The sequence below is a fragment of the Rana temporaria genome, chromosome 8 (genome assembly GCF_905171775.1).
Source record: "Rana temporaria chromosome 8, aRanTem1.1, whole genome shotgun sequence".
Classification (NCBI taxonomy): domain Eukaryota; kingdom Metazoa; phylum Chordata; class Amphibia; order Anura; family Ranidae; genus Rana; species Rana temporaria.
Window position 1 is genome coordinate 55790460 of NC_053496.1, and position 16549 is coordinate 55807008.

General features: G+C 40.6%; 1 protein-coding gene and 1 non-coding gene across 2 annotated transcripts; one reads left to right on the forward strand and one right to left on the reverse strand.

Moving 5' to 3' along the window:
- The first annotated feature begins 4929 nt into the window (after positions 1-4929).
- LOC120912485 lies at positions 4930-5088 on the forward strand. Its single transcript, XR_005743084.1, has one exon. It is a non-coding gene; the product is annotated as a U1 spliceosomal RNA (small nuclear RNA).
- A 5542-nt stretch (positions 5089-10630) lies between these two features.
- On the reverse strand, positions 10631-12737 carry LOC120910404 (homeobox protein vent1-like). The gene is made up of 3 exons (XM_040322162.1): positions 12254-12737; positions 11575-11825; positions 10631-11100 (listed from the first exon to the last, which is right to left on the reverse strand). The coding sequence occupies exons 1-3, from the start codon at positions 12735-12737 to the stop codon at positions 10771-10773; spliced, it is 1065 nt and encodes a 354-aa protein (XP_040178096.1). The 3' UTR covers positions 10631-10770.
- Positions 12738-16549: the final 3812 nt, after the last annotated feature.

Consider the following 16549-nt stretch of genomic DNA (forward strand, 5'->3'; position numbering starts at 1 on the left):
CAAGTGGTAATCCAGAGAGGGTCATGAACGGCCAACAAGAGGTACCTAAATTGCACACAGCATCTCTCATTCATGCCATAATGAGGCGTAATAGATTAATACAATGCCAGGGCACAGGACCAAAAAAGAATGACGATCCATCCCCTACAAAACCGCACTTATATGCCGGTTGTGAGGATGGACTCATGACTCAATGGTGTGAATGTTTGTTATGGGGACGCCTATAGTGTGCATGCCTCTGGGAAAGCGGGGGGCGGAGTCAGAGGTCGGAGTCGGTAGCGGACCTCCAATAGCAGAGTCCGCAATTTCGGCCCCTCCCGCCGACACGCCACCAGCTCCTTACTACAACCATCATTCGATGGAAGAGGCAAGTCCACCGCGCACCAATCACCGTACAGCATGCACCGACGAATGGGCGCCTCAGAACGTCAGTCAAGCGCGATGACGTCACAAACGACAACCAATAGTATCGCCAACCTGCGTCTGTAACAGCAGGGAAGCGAGATGGCACCGGTCAAATATGAAAAAAGGCTATGGCAACAACACCAGTAGCCCACCGGTGTATAGGAAGGGAGAAAACAAAAATAAAAATCTATCCCCCGCACCACAAAGACGGATCACTGGGCGGGCGGGAACAGCGACGTTGCCGCACCGTAAGCCAATCCGAACACGGCGCGTCATAACCAATGAGCAACCGCGGGCTTCAGTCACACAGGCATCAGCCAATGGCAACGCAAATTCTTATACACAAAACGGCAGGAAGGCTAAAGTATGTTATGGGGACATCAGGCATAGATGAATTATATCTCAGCCGAATCCACACTGAGGGGCACGAAAAATATGTAGGCAATATACTATTTTAAACCAATAAGGTAAAGGGCCTACTATATTTATTAAGCACACACTGGCTGGCATAGGGCATTGGCAATTACCCAATGGAAGCCAATGTGTGTAAATCCCTCCCAAACCGAGCGATATATAAATCATTATAAAAAAGAGAAAAAAACAGTTTCCCCAGATGAAGACACGTGACACGTGTCGTAACGCGTAGGGATTGGACGGGAGGACGTACACCTGGAGTGACGTATACAGGCGCCTGAAACGCCGCTCGTTTTTAAAAGTTTTCTCTGCTGTTATTTGTCAGATCGCATGTAAGCGCAGATTTTTTCCTTTATTAAACTACTTTTGGTGCTTACTACTTCACGATTGGAGTCCCCTCCTCTGTTTTTATGTTTCCCCACTTGCTGGACATACCCATTATCTGGAGATACTGAGGACCTGGCCATGGCTATCTAATCAGGATTGGTGGAGTCTACATACAGAGGACCGGGAGTGACACCTATAGTGGAGGCATTTTATTATCCACGCGGAGGTAAGAGTCCCGGGAGCCCGGGGAGGGATTACTACACCCGTCTGGCAACACTTGTATTGGACTGTTTTGAGAATACATAAGTGACATCTCTCTGGCAGCTTATATGAACATTATACACTTGATTTTTATTATTCACATATATTTTTCATACCACTCTGGTCATTTATCACGGTTATATCCTGGTGACCCTTATTGGATTGTTATTCATTTCACCTTGGAGTTTGAACAATTTATGTATTTTTATTTATATATTTTGTGTACTTGATATTTTTGAGCCTATTTGTGCTCCCCTTCACGTCTTTATAGACTGGTACTGTATATATTTATTTCTTATTTTCTTTCACTGTGTCTGCGTGTTAGAGTGCGCAGAACTCCACTTTATTGCATTTACTTATTTTGTGTACTGTAAACACTTTAGGTTTTGCTGCACCTATTGTTACACAATTTTGTTTAGGGTTTTACACATTGAAGATCTATAATAGCGCAAAAGCACTGTCACTTTAATCAAATAGGAACGCCCAGTCCCGCAGCCCATATCCGGAAGCCTCGGAGAACATCTCTCTCTAAAACGGTAAGTACTGCATTGATTTAAAAAAAAAAAACACTTGATTCTGCTTCCCACAATTAGCCTCAATCTAATGTTAAAAATGTATTTTTTGGGTGAACCTCCACTTTAAGTACATGCAATTATATCAGTGTATATCAACATTGCTTCAGAAAAATTCAGTTTTTATAATGGTGACATGGTGTACAAACAAGGGTGATAACGATGCTAAAGGATTCCTCCATCCAAGCTAAACAGCACAGGAGGACAAATCTCCCCTGCCAGCTATTGTATGCTGAAAACCGACATTGGCTACAGCTGATTGGATGCAGTCACAGTTTGGCCAACCATTTTCCACCCGACTCCTTTAGAAAAAGTCAATAAAACAATTGTTGAGCCATATGGTGCTAACAGGGCACCCATAGTTTGAATTTCACACATTTCCTCTATGGCAGCCTTTAGATGTTTACAAATTGTGTGATTACCAAAAATATAAAGATTACATTTAGTGTTTTCTTAACCATTACATATCAATTTATATTTTGAAACAAAATATACAGGCATTTTATAGGCAGACCATACACAGCGGTCTGGGTAATCAAAAGCAAACAGATCGCAAAGTGTATGTCTGTCAGAGCTCCCTATCACTACATTCATGGTGGCACACAATTCTGGTTTATCTTGAATTGACTATTCAAGATAAACCAGAATTGTGTGCCACCATGAAGGTAGTGATAGGGAAAATGGTGGTTTCAGTTCACTGTAAGGCTGCTTTCACATTGAGGCTTGCAGCCGCGGTGACGGTATAGCCGCGCTATTTGTAGCGCGGCTATACCGTCATATTTACCGCGATATTCGGGCGCTAGCGGTGAGGTTTTAACCCCCGCTAGTGGCCAAAAAAGGGTTAATAACGCCCGCGTTGCGGGCGGTATTACCGCGCTTTCCCATTGATTTCAATGGGAAGGCGCGGTATAGGAGCGGTGAACACACCGCTCCTATACCGCGGTAAAGATGCAGCTAGCAGGACTTTCGGAGCGCTCCTGCTAGCGCACCGCTTCAATGTGAAAGCCTTCGGGCTTTCACATTGAACACTACAGGGCATGATTTTTCATGCGGTATAGCAGCGCTATTTTTAGCGATGTACCGCATGAAAAACGCCTCAATGTGAAAGGGGCCTAAGAAGTTGAGCTGGAAGCTACCCCAATCAAATAAGCTGATCACTTTCAATGACGTTGCAATTTGATCTCTTGGTAATCTACACTTTATTTATTTTTTTATTTTATTTTCCAGTTGACTTCACAAATGATCGAATTCCAGAGGTCGATCAAACTTGTGAGTGGTAAATGACTTAATCTTTGGCATTTTAATGGTCCATGCACACTGGCTTAAAAAAAAAAAATCTGCTCCTAGATGAGTTTAGCATTTTCCCAATGTGTCTATGCACATTAGGCCATTTAGAGGCATATTTTAAGCTCAGCGTTTAGCGAAAAAAAAAAAAAAAAAAACAATGTTTTGCATTTTGGAGAGCGGTTTTCTGGCAGGAAACTCAACTCTCCTAAATGCTCGTACAAAAAAAAAATGCTAAAAGTTTGAATTTTTTTCTGCCAAGAGCACAGCTCTCTCCCAGCTACCCGTCCTCCCTGTGACAACCGGCCGGGGATCTTGTCCCTGCACCAGCTGTCACTTTTTTTAAAAAGCCCGGCCACGTGGGGCTATGCCCACATGGTCACATCATTCATTCTCAGTTTCCTGTGAAAGAATATGAATGCTACAAACCAGAGTTGCCTATACATGGATCAAAATTTGGACAGCCCCTGCTGAACTGGCCACATTTCAATCCTTGTATGGTCAGCATTACTGGTGGCTTGCAGTTTTCAATGAGCTGTGAGAGCACTGGTGAGCGTTCTTATGACCCATTGATCCCTCTGCTCTCAGGTAACTGCCTGCCCATATAAGGTACAGGCAGACATTTATGCTGAGAGTCTGCGGAAGCCTGAGATTGCACCCATAATCTGATGATCGCAAGTACAATGCTGTGCAGGCTTCCTAGAAAAAGAAAATGCACCTTTATTTACCTGCAAAAAAAAGTGCATTTATTATTTTCATAATTTTTTTGTTTTAAAAGGTGAATTCATCCTTTAATTGTCATTGTATTTGCAATTCCCATTGACTTGAAAGTAAAAACTGAAATTGGCTAACATTTAAAAATGGCCAGCATTTTGAATGAAAATTCTTATGCCGCGTACACACAACTGTTATTCATGTCATGAAAAAAAACAACGTTTTTCTCTACGTGATTTGTCGTAATTCCTCTCAAACCTGCCTTGCATACACACGTTTGTGAAAAAAAATGCTCGAGCAAAGCGATGATATACAACACGTACAACGGCACAATAAAGGGGAGGTTCCATTCGAATGGCGCCACCCTTTGGGATGCTTTTGCTAATTTCCCCGTCCATGATGCACTGGAGCTGACCGTGGAGATCAAGGTATGCTGAACTATGAGGCAGATCGTTTTAATTTTAATCATGAGATATATAACTGGATACTAGCCAGATTTAATCTCGAAGTACTTTGCTTATGACTGTATTAAAATGTATGCAATAAATAAATTACAGCGCAATGAAAGTAAAGCAAATAACCCTCAAAAATCTTATCACAAATTGTGTTGATGTATAATCCAAAATTGTACTATTAAAGTGCCCTGGTGCTCCAAAAAAACTTCAAACACTGTATATGATTACAAAAATACAATGCTTGAAACAGTGCAAAATTGATAAATGGACAACAAATATGAGATTAAATTACATTGCAATGACATCCCAATATAAGTGCCCTTGTGCTCCAATGCATTGAAAGGTGCTTCAAACTTCCACTCTGTGATGTGACACACTCCTCTTCAGTGTCCCCACTCAATAAGGGTCAAGTATATTACACTTTAAATGTCTCTAAGTCCCTGTGTTCTGACAAAATGACCAACCTGGCAGAATGTGCAACCTGTGTCACTTCCTTCCTACTTACCTGGCAGGGGAGACACCATGATCATGAAGGTGGTTCTCCCAGGGCGAGGCACGGCTATTGCACACTCTAGGCCGTGCTGATCGTGGTTGTCTTCCCTGCCGCTTCTCGGCCTTTTGGCTGGGACTGGGTGTGGTATCTGTCCTTATCAGTTGTCAGCGGAGCGCTGAAGCACCTCCTACATGGGGAGGGTGGATGCAATCCAATGACGTCATTGCACCTGGAAGGATGGTTTCAGCAGGGACTACGCTGTGCTGCCCGACAGAATACTGGGGGCCGGCCCATGGTTGAGTCTGAGCCATCTGGAAGGGTGCTCCTGGTGAGAATGGGTACTGCGCTTGGTCTTGGTCTTTTTGCCGAGTTCTAGTCTGGCCTTCTGGCTGGCTGGTGTAAGTGCTATCTCTGTCAGTGATCTGGTTGGAGGAGCTGGTAATGCCCTGGGGTACGACGGGGTAGGACCGTGCAAATCCGCCGGGTTGGCTGGCAGGGGTGGAGGGCTGCACTGGCCGGTCGGGGGGTCGGATATGGAACGAAAAGCCTATGGTGCATGTGCCCCTGGAGTGGCAGTCCAGGGGTATCTGAAGATCACTGTGTGTGAGGGACACATTGATTTAAGATACCACGGTCACTGCACCAGATACACGCTTTTTTTAGCACCTGCCTCCTGGGCCGGGCCTTTTGGCTAGGACCGGAGGAATTTTTTATTCCTGGCCGGAGGGCCTGGTCATTGTTTCACCACAATGGCCACTTCTTTCACTCTCCTCTCCACTATCCCTTCCCCCACTTTATTTTATTTAAGCCTGTGTTTGTCACTTTTTTGTCTTTTTTTGTTGTGCACGTTTTGTCACTGTGTGATTAGTAGGGTGCGGGTCCTCGGGCCAGCCCTGAACGTCTTGGGAGTGGGTGGACATGGCCTTCTGGCTTAGTTCGCCTGCTCTCATGGGGTCTCCCTTCGGGGGAGCCCCACCTAGTACTGGGAGGGTTCTGTTTCGGCAGTCCCTCCGAGGAAGTTGGGTCCGTGTCGGCTTCGGTTGCTCGGACCACAGTACCTCAGTCCCCGTCTGGAGCCTAACGCCCCGGGGGATCAGGGTTTGGGTCCCTCTTCACAGGAGGACCACTTGACGTTGCACCCGTCTGCACGTTTTTGTGAACACTCTTTATGTGTGTGCACATTTTTTCTGCACCGGGTGGAGTTTTTTGGGTGTGTTCACACGCCATAGGCTTTTCAAAAAAAAAAAAAAAACTTCCTGTGACTTGGAATCAGCTGTATCTCCAAACCGCACGCACTGCGTATGCGCAACGCGTCATACATGCCTTCAGTGGCTGACGTCTGTGCACAGAGGAATTTGCCTGACAAAATATGTTCTACTGACATATAATAACACACATAGGTTGGACTTGTGTCTTTTTTCAACCTCACCTACTATGTAACTATGTACTATGTACAAAATGCTCGACTGACTGCACATGCGCACGCCAGAAATAAACAAACACTTACGAAATTTACGTTTCTAAGAATCTACTCATCTACTCTGCCAACCAAAGAAAGTAACTGCGCATGTGTGCACTCTACGACAACGATGGTGCAGTCAGCGGAATGATTGTCTGTATATCACATTCACAAACAGAAATGAATTTATATTTATTTTAAAAAAACAAATATAAATTCATTGCGGTTTGTGAAATTTCGTAAGTGTTAGTTTATTTCTGGCGTGCGCATGCGCAGTACAGTTGGTCAAGGTCAGGCAAATTCATCTGGGCACTGACGTCAGCCACTGAAGGCATGTATGACACGTTGCGCAATGCACACGGTTTGGAGATACAGCTGATTTTACGCCACATGAAGTGACGTAGGTTGCACATTCTGCCAGGTTGGTCATTTTTTTAGAACACCTGCATACCTGTACATCATATTAAGAACTCTCTATATCTGCTTATCTATACAGATGAGCATCATAATAAACTCTCCAATGACCGATTACTAACTGTTTGGCATTGCATGGTGGGAGCCTTTGCTCTGTTACCTGGGGTCCCTGTATGTGCAGTTTTGGGCTAATTTCTTTGTGGTTCCATCTGGTACATGTCTGTGCTGTTCTCTCTGGGAAACAACTGATCACCCACTCTATTTTTTTTTGTAAGTATGACATATGATCTGTTTATTCCATATATAGATACTGTACACTAATGCACTTTTCTTTGCTCTATATGCATCTCTATATTACTAATATGATATATTTATATTGTAGACCTTCTACTACCCATTTGACATAAAACCTCTGAAGAAGTCTGAAACATGTAAGGTAGAGGTGTCAAACACAAGGCCCGCAGGCCGTATCCAGTCCTCCAGACCATTTCATGTGGCCCTCGCACCTCTCCAGCCCTCCTCTGGTCCTCCTCCAGACCCTTCATTTTTGCTTTCAAGCAATGCATCCAGCTTCTTCCTAGCAGCAGCATAAGGAAAGGGGGGTGCACTATGATGTAAGGGACAGTGGGGGACTTAACTTCTGATGGTGGGGTGGCTCTTGACATCTAATGCAGGGGGGGGGGGGGTGCGCTGGACATCTAATCTTAGATACAACAAGGCCCTTTTGAGAACAATCATAATGATCATGCGGCCCACGATGAAATTGAGTTTGACACCCCTGAATTGTAAGGTGTCAATGCCAGTATGTATGACCGCTAGCCCACCAATATCTATGGGCAGTATGTGCCAGACATACAGAATGCGATATTTTGGAAATTCTGATCTTATATTTACAATCACAATAATACTATATGATGTTGATTTGTACTATTTTATCATGTTGTTATAAAAAAATATATATATTTTTTACCAAATTTTGGTCTGCCTGTCAAAAAATCTTTGAGGGGTTTTTCCCGTGCTATATGCACGTCGTAACGTCGCAGGGAACGGAGATCGACGGCACACAGACACTGTGAATCGAGCGAGGAGGACCCGCCAAGCGAGGAGGACCCGCTCAATCACACAGCGGGGTGGCATCGCCGATCACACAGCGGGGTGGCATCGCTGGATCCAGGGACAAGGTGAGTAACTTGCCTGTGAATCCAGCGAGAAGGTAAGCCGCGCCGCGCCGCGCCGCTGCACACTCTGCACGTCCACCCCGAGCGCTCCCGCGTTAATCGCGCGATAAAAATATTGACGGCGTTAACATGGGTTTGCGTTAACGCCGTTAATATCGCGTTTAACGCACAGCCCTACTTTAAATACATTTTAAATAGGCCTAACTGCTTATAATTTCATTGTAGTTATCATGTACTGTAATGCCGACCATACATGGATTGAAATTCGGCCAGTTCGGCAGGGACTCAACTTCGATCCATGTATGAGCAACCCTGGTTGTACGAAAGTCCATCTACTGAACAGCTGAAATGTTGCATGATGTTGTCCTCAAGGCCCATCCACACCACCATTTTGTGACAACATACTGAAAAAAAAAACTCTACTGCATCAAGCGGATTGTAGAGTGTTATGGTGCCATTCATTTTATATGCCACACCAACATATCAATAAAGCACATCTACACTACACTACACCACATACATGACATGCTTTGGGGTGCACTGTGAGAAAGAAAACTGGAGCAAGTGATATTTCTCCAGCTTAAATAAATGGAATAATATCACACAGCATGCTGCAACACATGATAATGAAGGGTGTGATGCAGGCGTTGCCTATGAAAAATCGGGTGTGAATGGGTGCTTACATGACAATGTTGTAAACAATACCAATGGAGTTTACAGTGCAATATATTGCTATATCCTACACCAATCTAATAACAAAAGTATCTAGGTACCATGTGGTTTTTATTTACTTATCAATATTTGAAATGTGGCATTATTTAATTCTTTCACTAAAGCCAGCCATAGGCAGTTCAAATCTAGGCCGGTTGAGCAGAGATCAGCCGAGATTTGAACCATGTATGGGCAGGCTGATTGTCCCCAAGTTGATCGATTGATGAACTTGGGTACAACCAGCCTATCAGATTAATGCGATTATTGCCAGTGACTATACCTGGTAGTAATAATCGCTGCTGTTTTCCTAGCCGAGACGGCTCCTCTGTCAAGAAAACACATTAGCTCTGAAGGAGGGATTCCCAATTAAAACTGACTGTGTTGTTGGGGAAATCCAACGATCTTCTTTCCTACAACTCATAATTGCAGGAAAGAAAAGCGCATCATTTATGGCTGGCAGAAGCTTTACAGATGTTATAGTATTATAGTCTGCTAGAATGCTTTAACAGCTAGATGGCCAGAGTTTGGATAGGAAGATGTCCATTACAGGCATACCCCACTTTTAAGTACACAGTGGTTTTATTTACTAGAGTTGGAAAGCGCAAAATCAGGCTTTACTGCATAGAAACCAATGAGCTTCCAAGTTTTATTACCAAAGCTTAACTGAACAAGCTCATTGGTTCTATGTAGAAGTGAGCCTGATTTTGCGCTTTCCAGCTTTAGTAAATAAACCCCATAGTGTACTTAAAAGTGGGGTATGTCTGTATTTGGCTCCATTCATTAAGCTATAACACATATGCTATTTGCCATAAAAAGATTTATTTTTAGCTAGGTGGCTGTCTAAGCTAAATATTAAAGATAATTCTTTACTGTTAAAAAAAGAAATATTAAAGATAATTAGATTTGAGCCTGAAGCCTTGTACACACGCATGGTTTTCTCGGCAACAAACAGCTAAAAAACTGCTGGCAGAGCTTTCTTGCCGAGTAAACCGAGCGTGTGTACGAGGCTTTGAGGTTTCTCATCGAGAAAACTGCCCAGAATCTGGACAAAAAAAATAGAGAACCTGCTCTCTATTTTCTCATCGTGATTCTCGGCAATGTTTTCCTGCCGAGAAACCCGAGCGTGTGTATACTTACCTTCCTTCATGGAAACCCGTGCATGCTCGAAATGACTTTGACGCTTGCACGATAGCTTCCAAGGCATAGGTAGGGTGAAGCAAGATGGCGGTGACGACATCGAATGTGACGAGCACGTACTCGTCATAGCCGATGACATCACCGCGTTCGTGCCATTTAAAAGAACGGTGGTTCTTTTGAATCGTACTTCTGTACACTCGGCTGGCAAGAAAACCTTGCCAGGAATCTCGTCAGGAAAAACAATGTTTTTTCCTGACGAGAATCCCGGCTGTGTGTACAGGGCTTAAGTTAATAGTTCACCACAGCCACAAGCTAAAAAAAAAAAAAAAGCCCGACATTGTGGTAATAGATCTTGTACAAAGTGAACTAGTTTTTTTTTTTTTTTTTTACAGCTGGTATAGATAGCATATATAGTATTTATTATAATGATCATGACTAGCAACTCTTCCCTTTAATTTCTGTAAAAGACATCAATTAGACACGATTCTGTGGCTGATTAAATGCAGGCAAGGCATTGACTGAATTCAATAAACCACAGGACCCGTATGACTTCCATATGTCAGTAATTAGGAATGAGCTTACAGACCTACAATACAAAGCTAACGGGGCATAATGTTGTTCACATTGTGAACACCCTTAAAAAAATAGAAACAAAAGGCCCATGTGTACATTTAAATATCATTATTTATTAATAATTATTTTAATATTTAACTTATTATTTCTAGTTATTATGACAAAACCATATAAATACAAGATTTATGCAAACTATTCAATATGAATAATGCTTTCTGTAAGAATTACGGAAAATACAATATGTTACACATATTTGTAAACACAACACAAAGTCCCAGTGCAAATAAGGCTCTTTCAGGAATAAAGATAAAAGAGTTTTTCAAAGTCTTATTCTGTCCAGCTTCTTGAAAGAAAATGATAGTTCTTTGGTATGTTAATATCTCACATACTGCTGCTCGTCATACTGATACGAAGGTGGCATGACAGACTGGTGGGGTAAGTACATCATGGACATTTGCGGATGGCTGAAGGTGTTAAGGGGTTCCATGGTAGATGCTTGGCTAGCATAATTTACAGACATGGAATCCAGCAAAGGGTTGGGTGCAAAGTGTTGTTGCATTGGCTGGGTGTACTGATAGGCTGGCATGGTCTGTGTTGGGTACCCGTACACACCATAGATGTGAGCCGCATGAAACGGGCCTTGTCTCCCTTCTTGCATTTCACGCTTATGTTTCATCCTTCTGTTCTGGAACCAAGTTTTAATCTGTAAAGAAAAACCTTGAAGTTACTATATTGTTCTGTATAGGATATACAAGTACAAAATATCTTTGTGTAAAAAACTAATTCTAAGGACTCTTTCACCCTTGTAACTAACCTTAATTACAATATTACACCATTGATTATTTGCATTATTTTTAGAATTTACTATAAAAAAAATTAATAATGATAAGAATCGATGTTTTGGTCACATAAATGTATGGACACCACACAGTTTACATTGGGATTAAGTAATTGAACCTATTCAGGGAGCTATTATTATCATCCTGTAGGACTCACAGTATCAAGTGATTACTTAGCAATGATCTGAACAATAGGGGAATCAACGAAGTGTTAATGGGTAAGGTGTTTATTTTACAAGGCGACAAATAGAGGTAACCCAAACAAAAGCTACATGGCATGAACTTTTATCTAAAATCCCCAAACTACCTAAAACAGGAGCAATGAAATGAGTACATACCTGAACTTCAGACAACTGGAGCTTAGCTGCAAGCTTGCGTCTCTCTGATGCCCCCAAGTATTTGTGTTTTTGGAAGGTAGTTTCGAGGGTAGTAATCTGTTCAGTGGTGAAGGCTGTTCTCAGTCTGCGACCCATTTTACCCTCTTCATCAGAAGCATCACTTGATTCCTCTGTTCCGTCTACTCCTGGGGATGTGGAACTAGATCGACTAGTTTCACTCTCATAGCCGGACTCAGCACTAGAAGAGCAGCCTATTAAAATAAAGAAAGGATTAGCGTTAATGAAAAAAAAAAAATCACAATACAAAATTATAATAATAATAAAAAAAAAAAAACACTTGTTTTCAATCACATAGTGATTGAAAACAAAACAGTAAAAAAATTATTGTATTATGGTATAATTATAATAATAATAATAATTATATTATTATATCAGTCCTCCTAAATATATATAACTGTAGTGTTTGTACACTACAGTTATATATATTTAGGAGGACTGATATAATAATATAATTATTATTATTATAATTATACAGGATTTATATAGCGCCAACAGTTTACGCAGCGCTTTAATCAACTTAGATTAAGAATTGGCAATGTATATTTCTTTCTAAAGGATTATCCATTATGATTAAGTACAAATAAGAAAAGATTGTTCATAAATATGGAAAATAACTTACCGGAATGGGTCAAGTCTTCATTTAAGTTTTTTTGCTCCGTTTGTCTTTCAGACCTCTCTTGTGTAGGAATATCTTGAGAACTGGTGGATTTTTGGACATCATGGAAGAAAATGTTTTCTGACTTAGTGTACAGTCCATTGTAGAGAGGGGATTGTGAGGCTTCCATGTCCTCCTGTGGTAGATCAGCGCAAGCCAAAACTGGAGACAGTCTTGTGTTCTCCAAAGTACAGGGAGAAACTTCATAGTCACTGGATTGATTGGATAGATCTGAATCCCATAAGCTTGGAGACAATGCCAGTTGCTGAGTTCCTGGGTATGGTGACACTTGGGCAACTTTTGAAAATGGCTGTATTACAGGATTCCAAAAATATGCAGTAGTTTTATCATCCTTTCGTATCTCATGAGAGTAGGGTGAGCTGAAGGTTGTCTTCTTTTTCAGGCTGCTTTGGGAAAGCCATTCAACTGAAGAGAAATTGTGAGCCATCTCCTCTTAAGTCCTTGTGTTTGCTGGCTGAGGAGGTTTTGAAATGATTGCTAGGAGGAGATCCTCACCCTTTTATATCCCATTCCTAGGGAAAGCCTCTGCTTGTGTAAACACACTTCAAAGCAAAAATCAGCACCACCTAATTGTCATCAATTACCTCAAAGAAAAGAGATTGTATCCCCCTATTCACACATTGAGCACCACACTGAGGCCTGGCTCCGCAATGTCTGCCTTCAGTTGGCTTACCCACTTATACCTGATCTACATGTTACATCCTCTCATGCAGTCTGGCAGGCCTGACACTCTCACACTTGCAGCCTGTACAGCCAAAAATCATAAACTTATTTGGACGTAAATAGTTTATGTCCTATGGACTTCACAAAACTAGGTTAAACATAATGAAATATATGAATATGCAAATATTTTAAATTTTCCATAGTATTAAATGTTAAAGCCTGATAAAAAAAAAAAAAAACTGTACTATCTCCCTTTATATTGAAAAGTGCTGCATCAACTGCTGCCTCTACATAAATTCTGTATGATATTAATTACATATATATATATACACAAATATAGCTGGCAGCAGTAGTCCTATTCTGATGGCAGGTAAATTTCCAGTCAGAATACAATATTGCAGTGGAAGGGATTTCCCCATCAACAATGACTGGGGACTTTTCTTTCCCTCGATCTGTGGTTGAAGGAAAGAAAATTGTTTAATGTATGACCAACCTTAAAGGCTTGTACACACTGGAAGGAAATCGGGTGAACATTTTCGTCTGAGGAGCGATTGTGCGGTTTTATGATAGTGTGTACACAACTTTCGACAGACGATTCCGACCAAAAATTTCAGAAGGGACAAACTCCAATATTTACGGGAACAAAACAAACGATTTTGGTTTAATGTGTACTGTTTTCGTATGAAAAATCAGGAATGAAAAAACACGCATAATCAGAAGCAATAAAAAACAAAAAAAAGCCTTTGTTGTACGCAAACTTTCGTACATTATTTCTTATCTCGGTTCTGACTTGCAGTGAAACAACAAGAAAAATCAGACCCCACTTTAGCCTCATACACATGATAAGAATATTAGACAAATTATTATTTTTTTTTGTTTGCTTTAGTTTTTTTTTTTGGTTCCGAGTATGCACATCTGATTTTTTTGTAGGAAAATTATACTGATTAAACAAAAATCCTGCGATCTAGTATTGTATGAGAATTTTTTTTGAGTATTCCTTCTGATAGTTTTAGATGATTTCGTGATCGGCTCTCAAAAGCTGTGTATTAACATCTGTAGTTAACCATTTTCAAACAAGTATAATTTTCCATCATGTTGGAAAATGAATTCCCCTGATAATTTGCCCATTTTGTTGGTCATTTTTTTAATTACGTTTTAATACATTTCCAAAAGATTTTTTTCCCACACTTGCAAAATACAAATTGAGGAATCTTGGTAATTTTTGTCAAATTAGGAAAACAATTGTCTTGTCCTTGGTCAGCTTTATTCTGCCGGTTACACACAAGTTTAGACAGAATATGACTAGATAAAAAAATAAAAGTAAAGTAAAAAAGGAATATGTGTTATATGTAAAGTTAAATATACAAGATGGCTTCTGATCATTTCATCAGCGGCTGTTGCATTTTTCTCTACTGCTTATATAGTATTTAATTACTGCTTCAAAGTCCTTTGAACATACTGTAGTTACTTTAAAGAATTTAGATTTTTTGATTTTTATGTTTATCTTTCTGATGGCATGGAAAAGCGCTGTAGAAAATCTACTGCACTGGCTTATTGGTAAAAGCAACTGCAATCAGGTACGTTTTTTCCAGCTTATCTGAAGGCTTTTTGCACTTTTTCCTCAACCAGCCTTTGCCTGATGGAGTCAGTCTAATATCTATGAGCCATACTAATATTAATCATTGGTTATAGATGAGATGCTCTATTTTTGGCTGGATAAGGAAATAATGTCCATTGACATCTTATAAACCATTATTGACCTCAACAGGATCACAACATGAACTCAATTTGAATATGAATCCCAAAATACAAATCCTGAAAATCAATTAGAAAAATTGAATAAGATCCATGGACTGGCAGCCATAACACGCCTACATAAACAATAATTATGCTGATCTGCAGACTTTCTGTGGTCAATATAATAGAAGATCTCTGTATACTGCAAATAACCGCCGTCTGTCTGAGGAAACCATCATTTTAATGGGTGAATAGATATGCAAATTAAGTAAATGAATTACAGAGAGTGCTCTTAACTAATTCTCAGGACACAGTATGGAACATGTCTCTCACTCAATACGAAGCCATCCAATTTCTGGGCAGACCATCATTCTGCCCATTCATTCTGGTAAATTAAACACTTATAAATAATAATGGTTTAGTCCACAATGGCTCCTTCCAGTATACAGGTAATCTAATTTTTAAAAAATAGTATCACCACCCAGACCTTCACAAAAAAAGAAAGACTAACTAGACAGTTGCTCTAATACGTTTAGCCTGTATAGCCAGAAATCATATATAATAATTGGATTGGGTATAAATATATGTCATCCTATGCATTTTACAAAAGTACGATATAAACAAATAAAATTTATAAATCTACAAATACTTTAGATTTTACATGGGTTTTAATGTTAATGCTTAAATATATAGCTGGCCATGGATGGGTCTTGTTTTTTTGATCAGACAGAAAGTTTTTTTTTTTTCTCTTTAAATCAGATTTTATTTAATTTTGCTTGTGGTTACAGAAAATTTACGAAACATAAAACACATACACCAAGTACAAAAAATACAGTACGAAAAAAAAACCACACACACATAAACACAAAAAGCATACCCAAGCGCAATAGGCAAATTAAGTGGCAGAAAGTTGATGGGAAAAAAATGAACAGATTTCCCTATCCACACAAGAGGAATCCTCCCTACTGTGCCACTGTATTATGACTTTCTGCCAAAATACTGGCTGCAACAGCTGATCGAGAAAAGTTTTCAAACATTCCTGTTCTGTCCAATGGGAACAGCCATACATGGATTGAAATGTACAAGGTCCATGCTGAACCATCTATGGTTACATATATATTTGACTATTTCAGCATTCGGAAATACTTATTTGCTGTAGATTTTAATTTTTAACCACACATTTCAGTCTGCCAACATACAGGCATACCCCACTTTTAAGTACACAATGGGACCAGAGCATGTATGTAAAACGAAAATGTACTTAAAGTGAAACAATACCTTTTTTCACTTCTAGGGGGTCAGGGGCTGTAGTGGGGGTGTCAAAAGCTGTAGTTGAGGTCCCAGGGGCTGTAGTGGGGGTGTCGTGGGCACACTGGAACAGGGTGGGGTATGATCTTGGAGCTTCAGCTCCTTCTACTGTAGCTGCAAAATGTCTGTACAGTACTTGTAAGGCACTCGCGGGTATGTCCTTACTCGCGAGTGTATGTAAAGTGAGTGTACTTAAAGCGGGGTATGCCTGTACATCAAAAGTACGGCGACTGGACATGAGTTGAACTGGCCAATGCATTTAGATCCAATTGATTGTCCCCCCCTTGATCTGTCAAAATGACCTGACTTTCACATAGCTATTCTTGCATATGAATGATGGTCTCCTCAGACAGATAGTGTTTGTTTACACTACAGACATCTTCTATTTTTTCTGAAGACTTCAGATTAGCATACATGTGGTTTCTTGTTTATGTTCAACCCAGTCTACAAAATACACCTTTAAATATATAAATATTTAAATGATCAAAATTAGTACCACCACCCAGAACTACACATGGGACTAAACCAGAG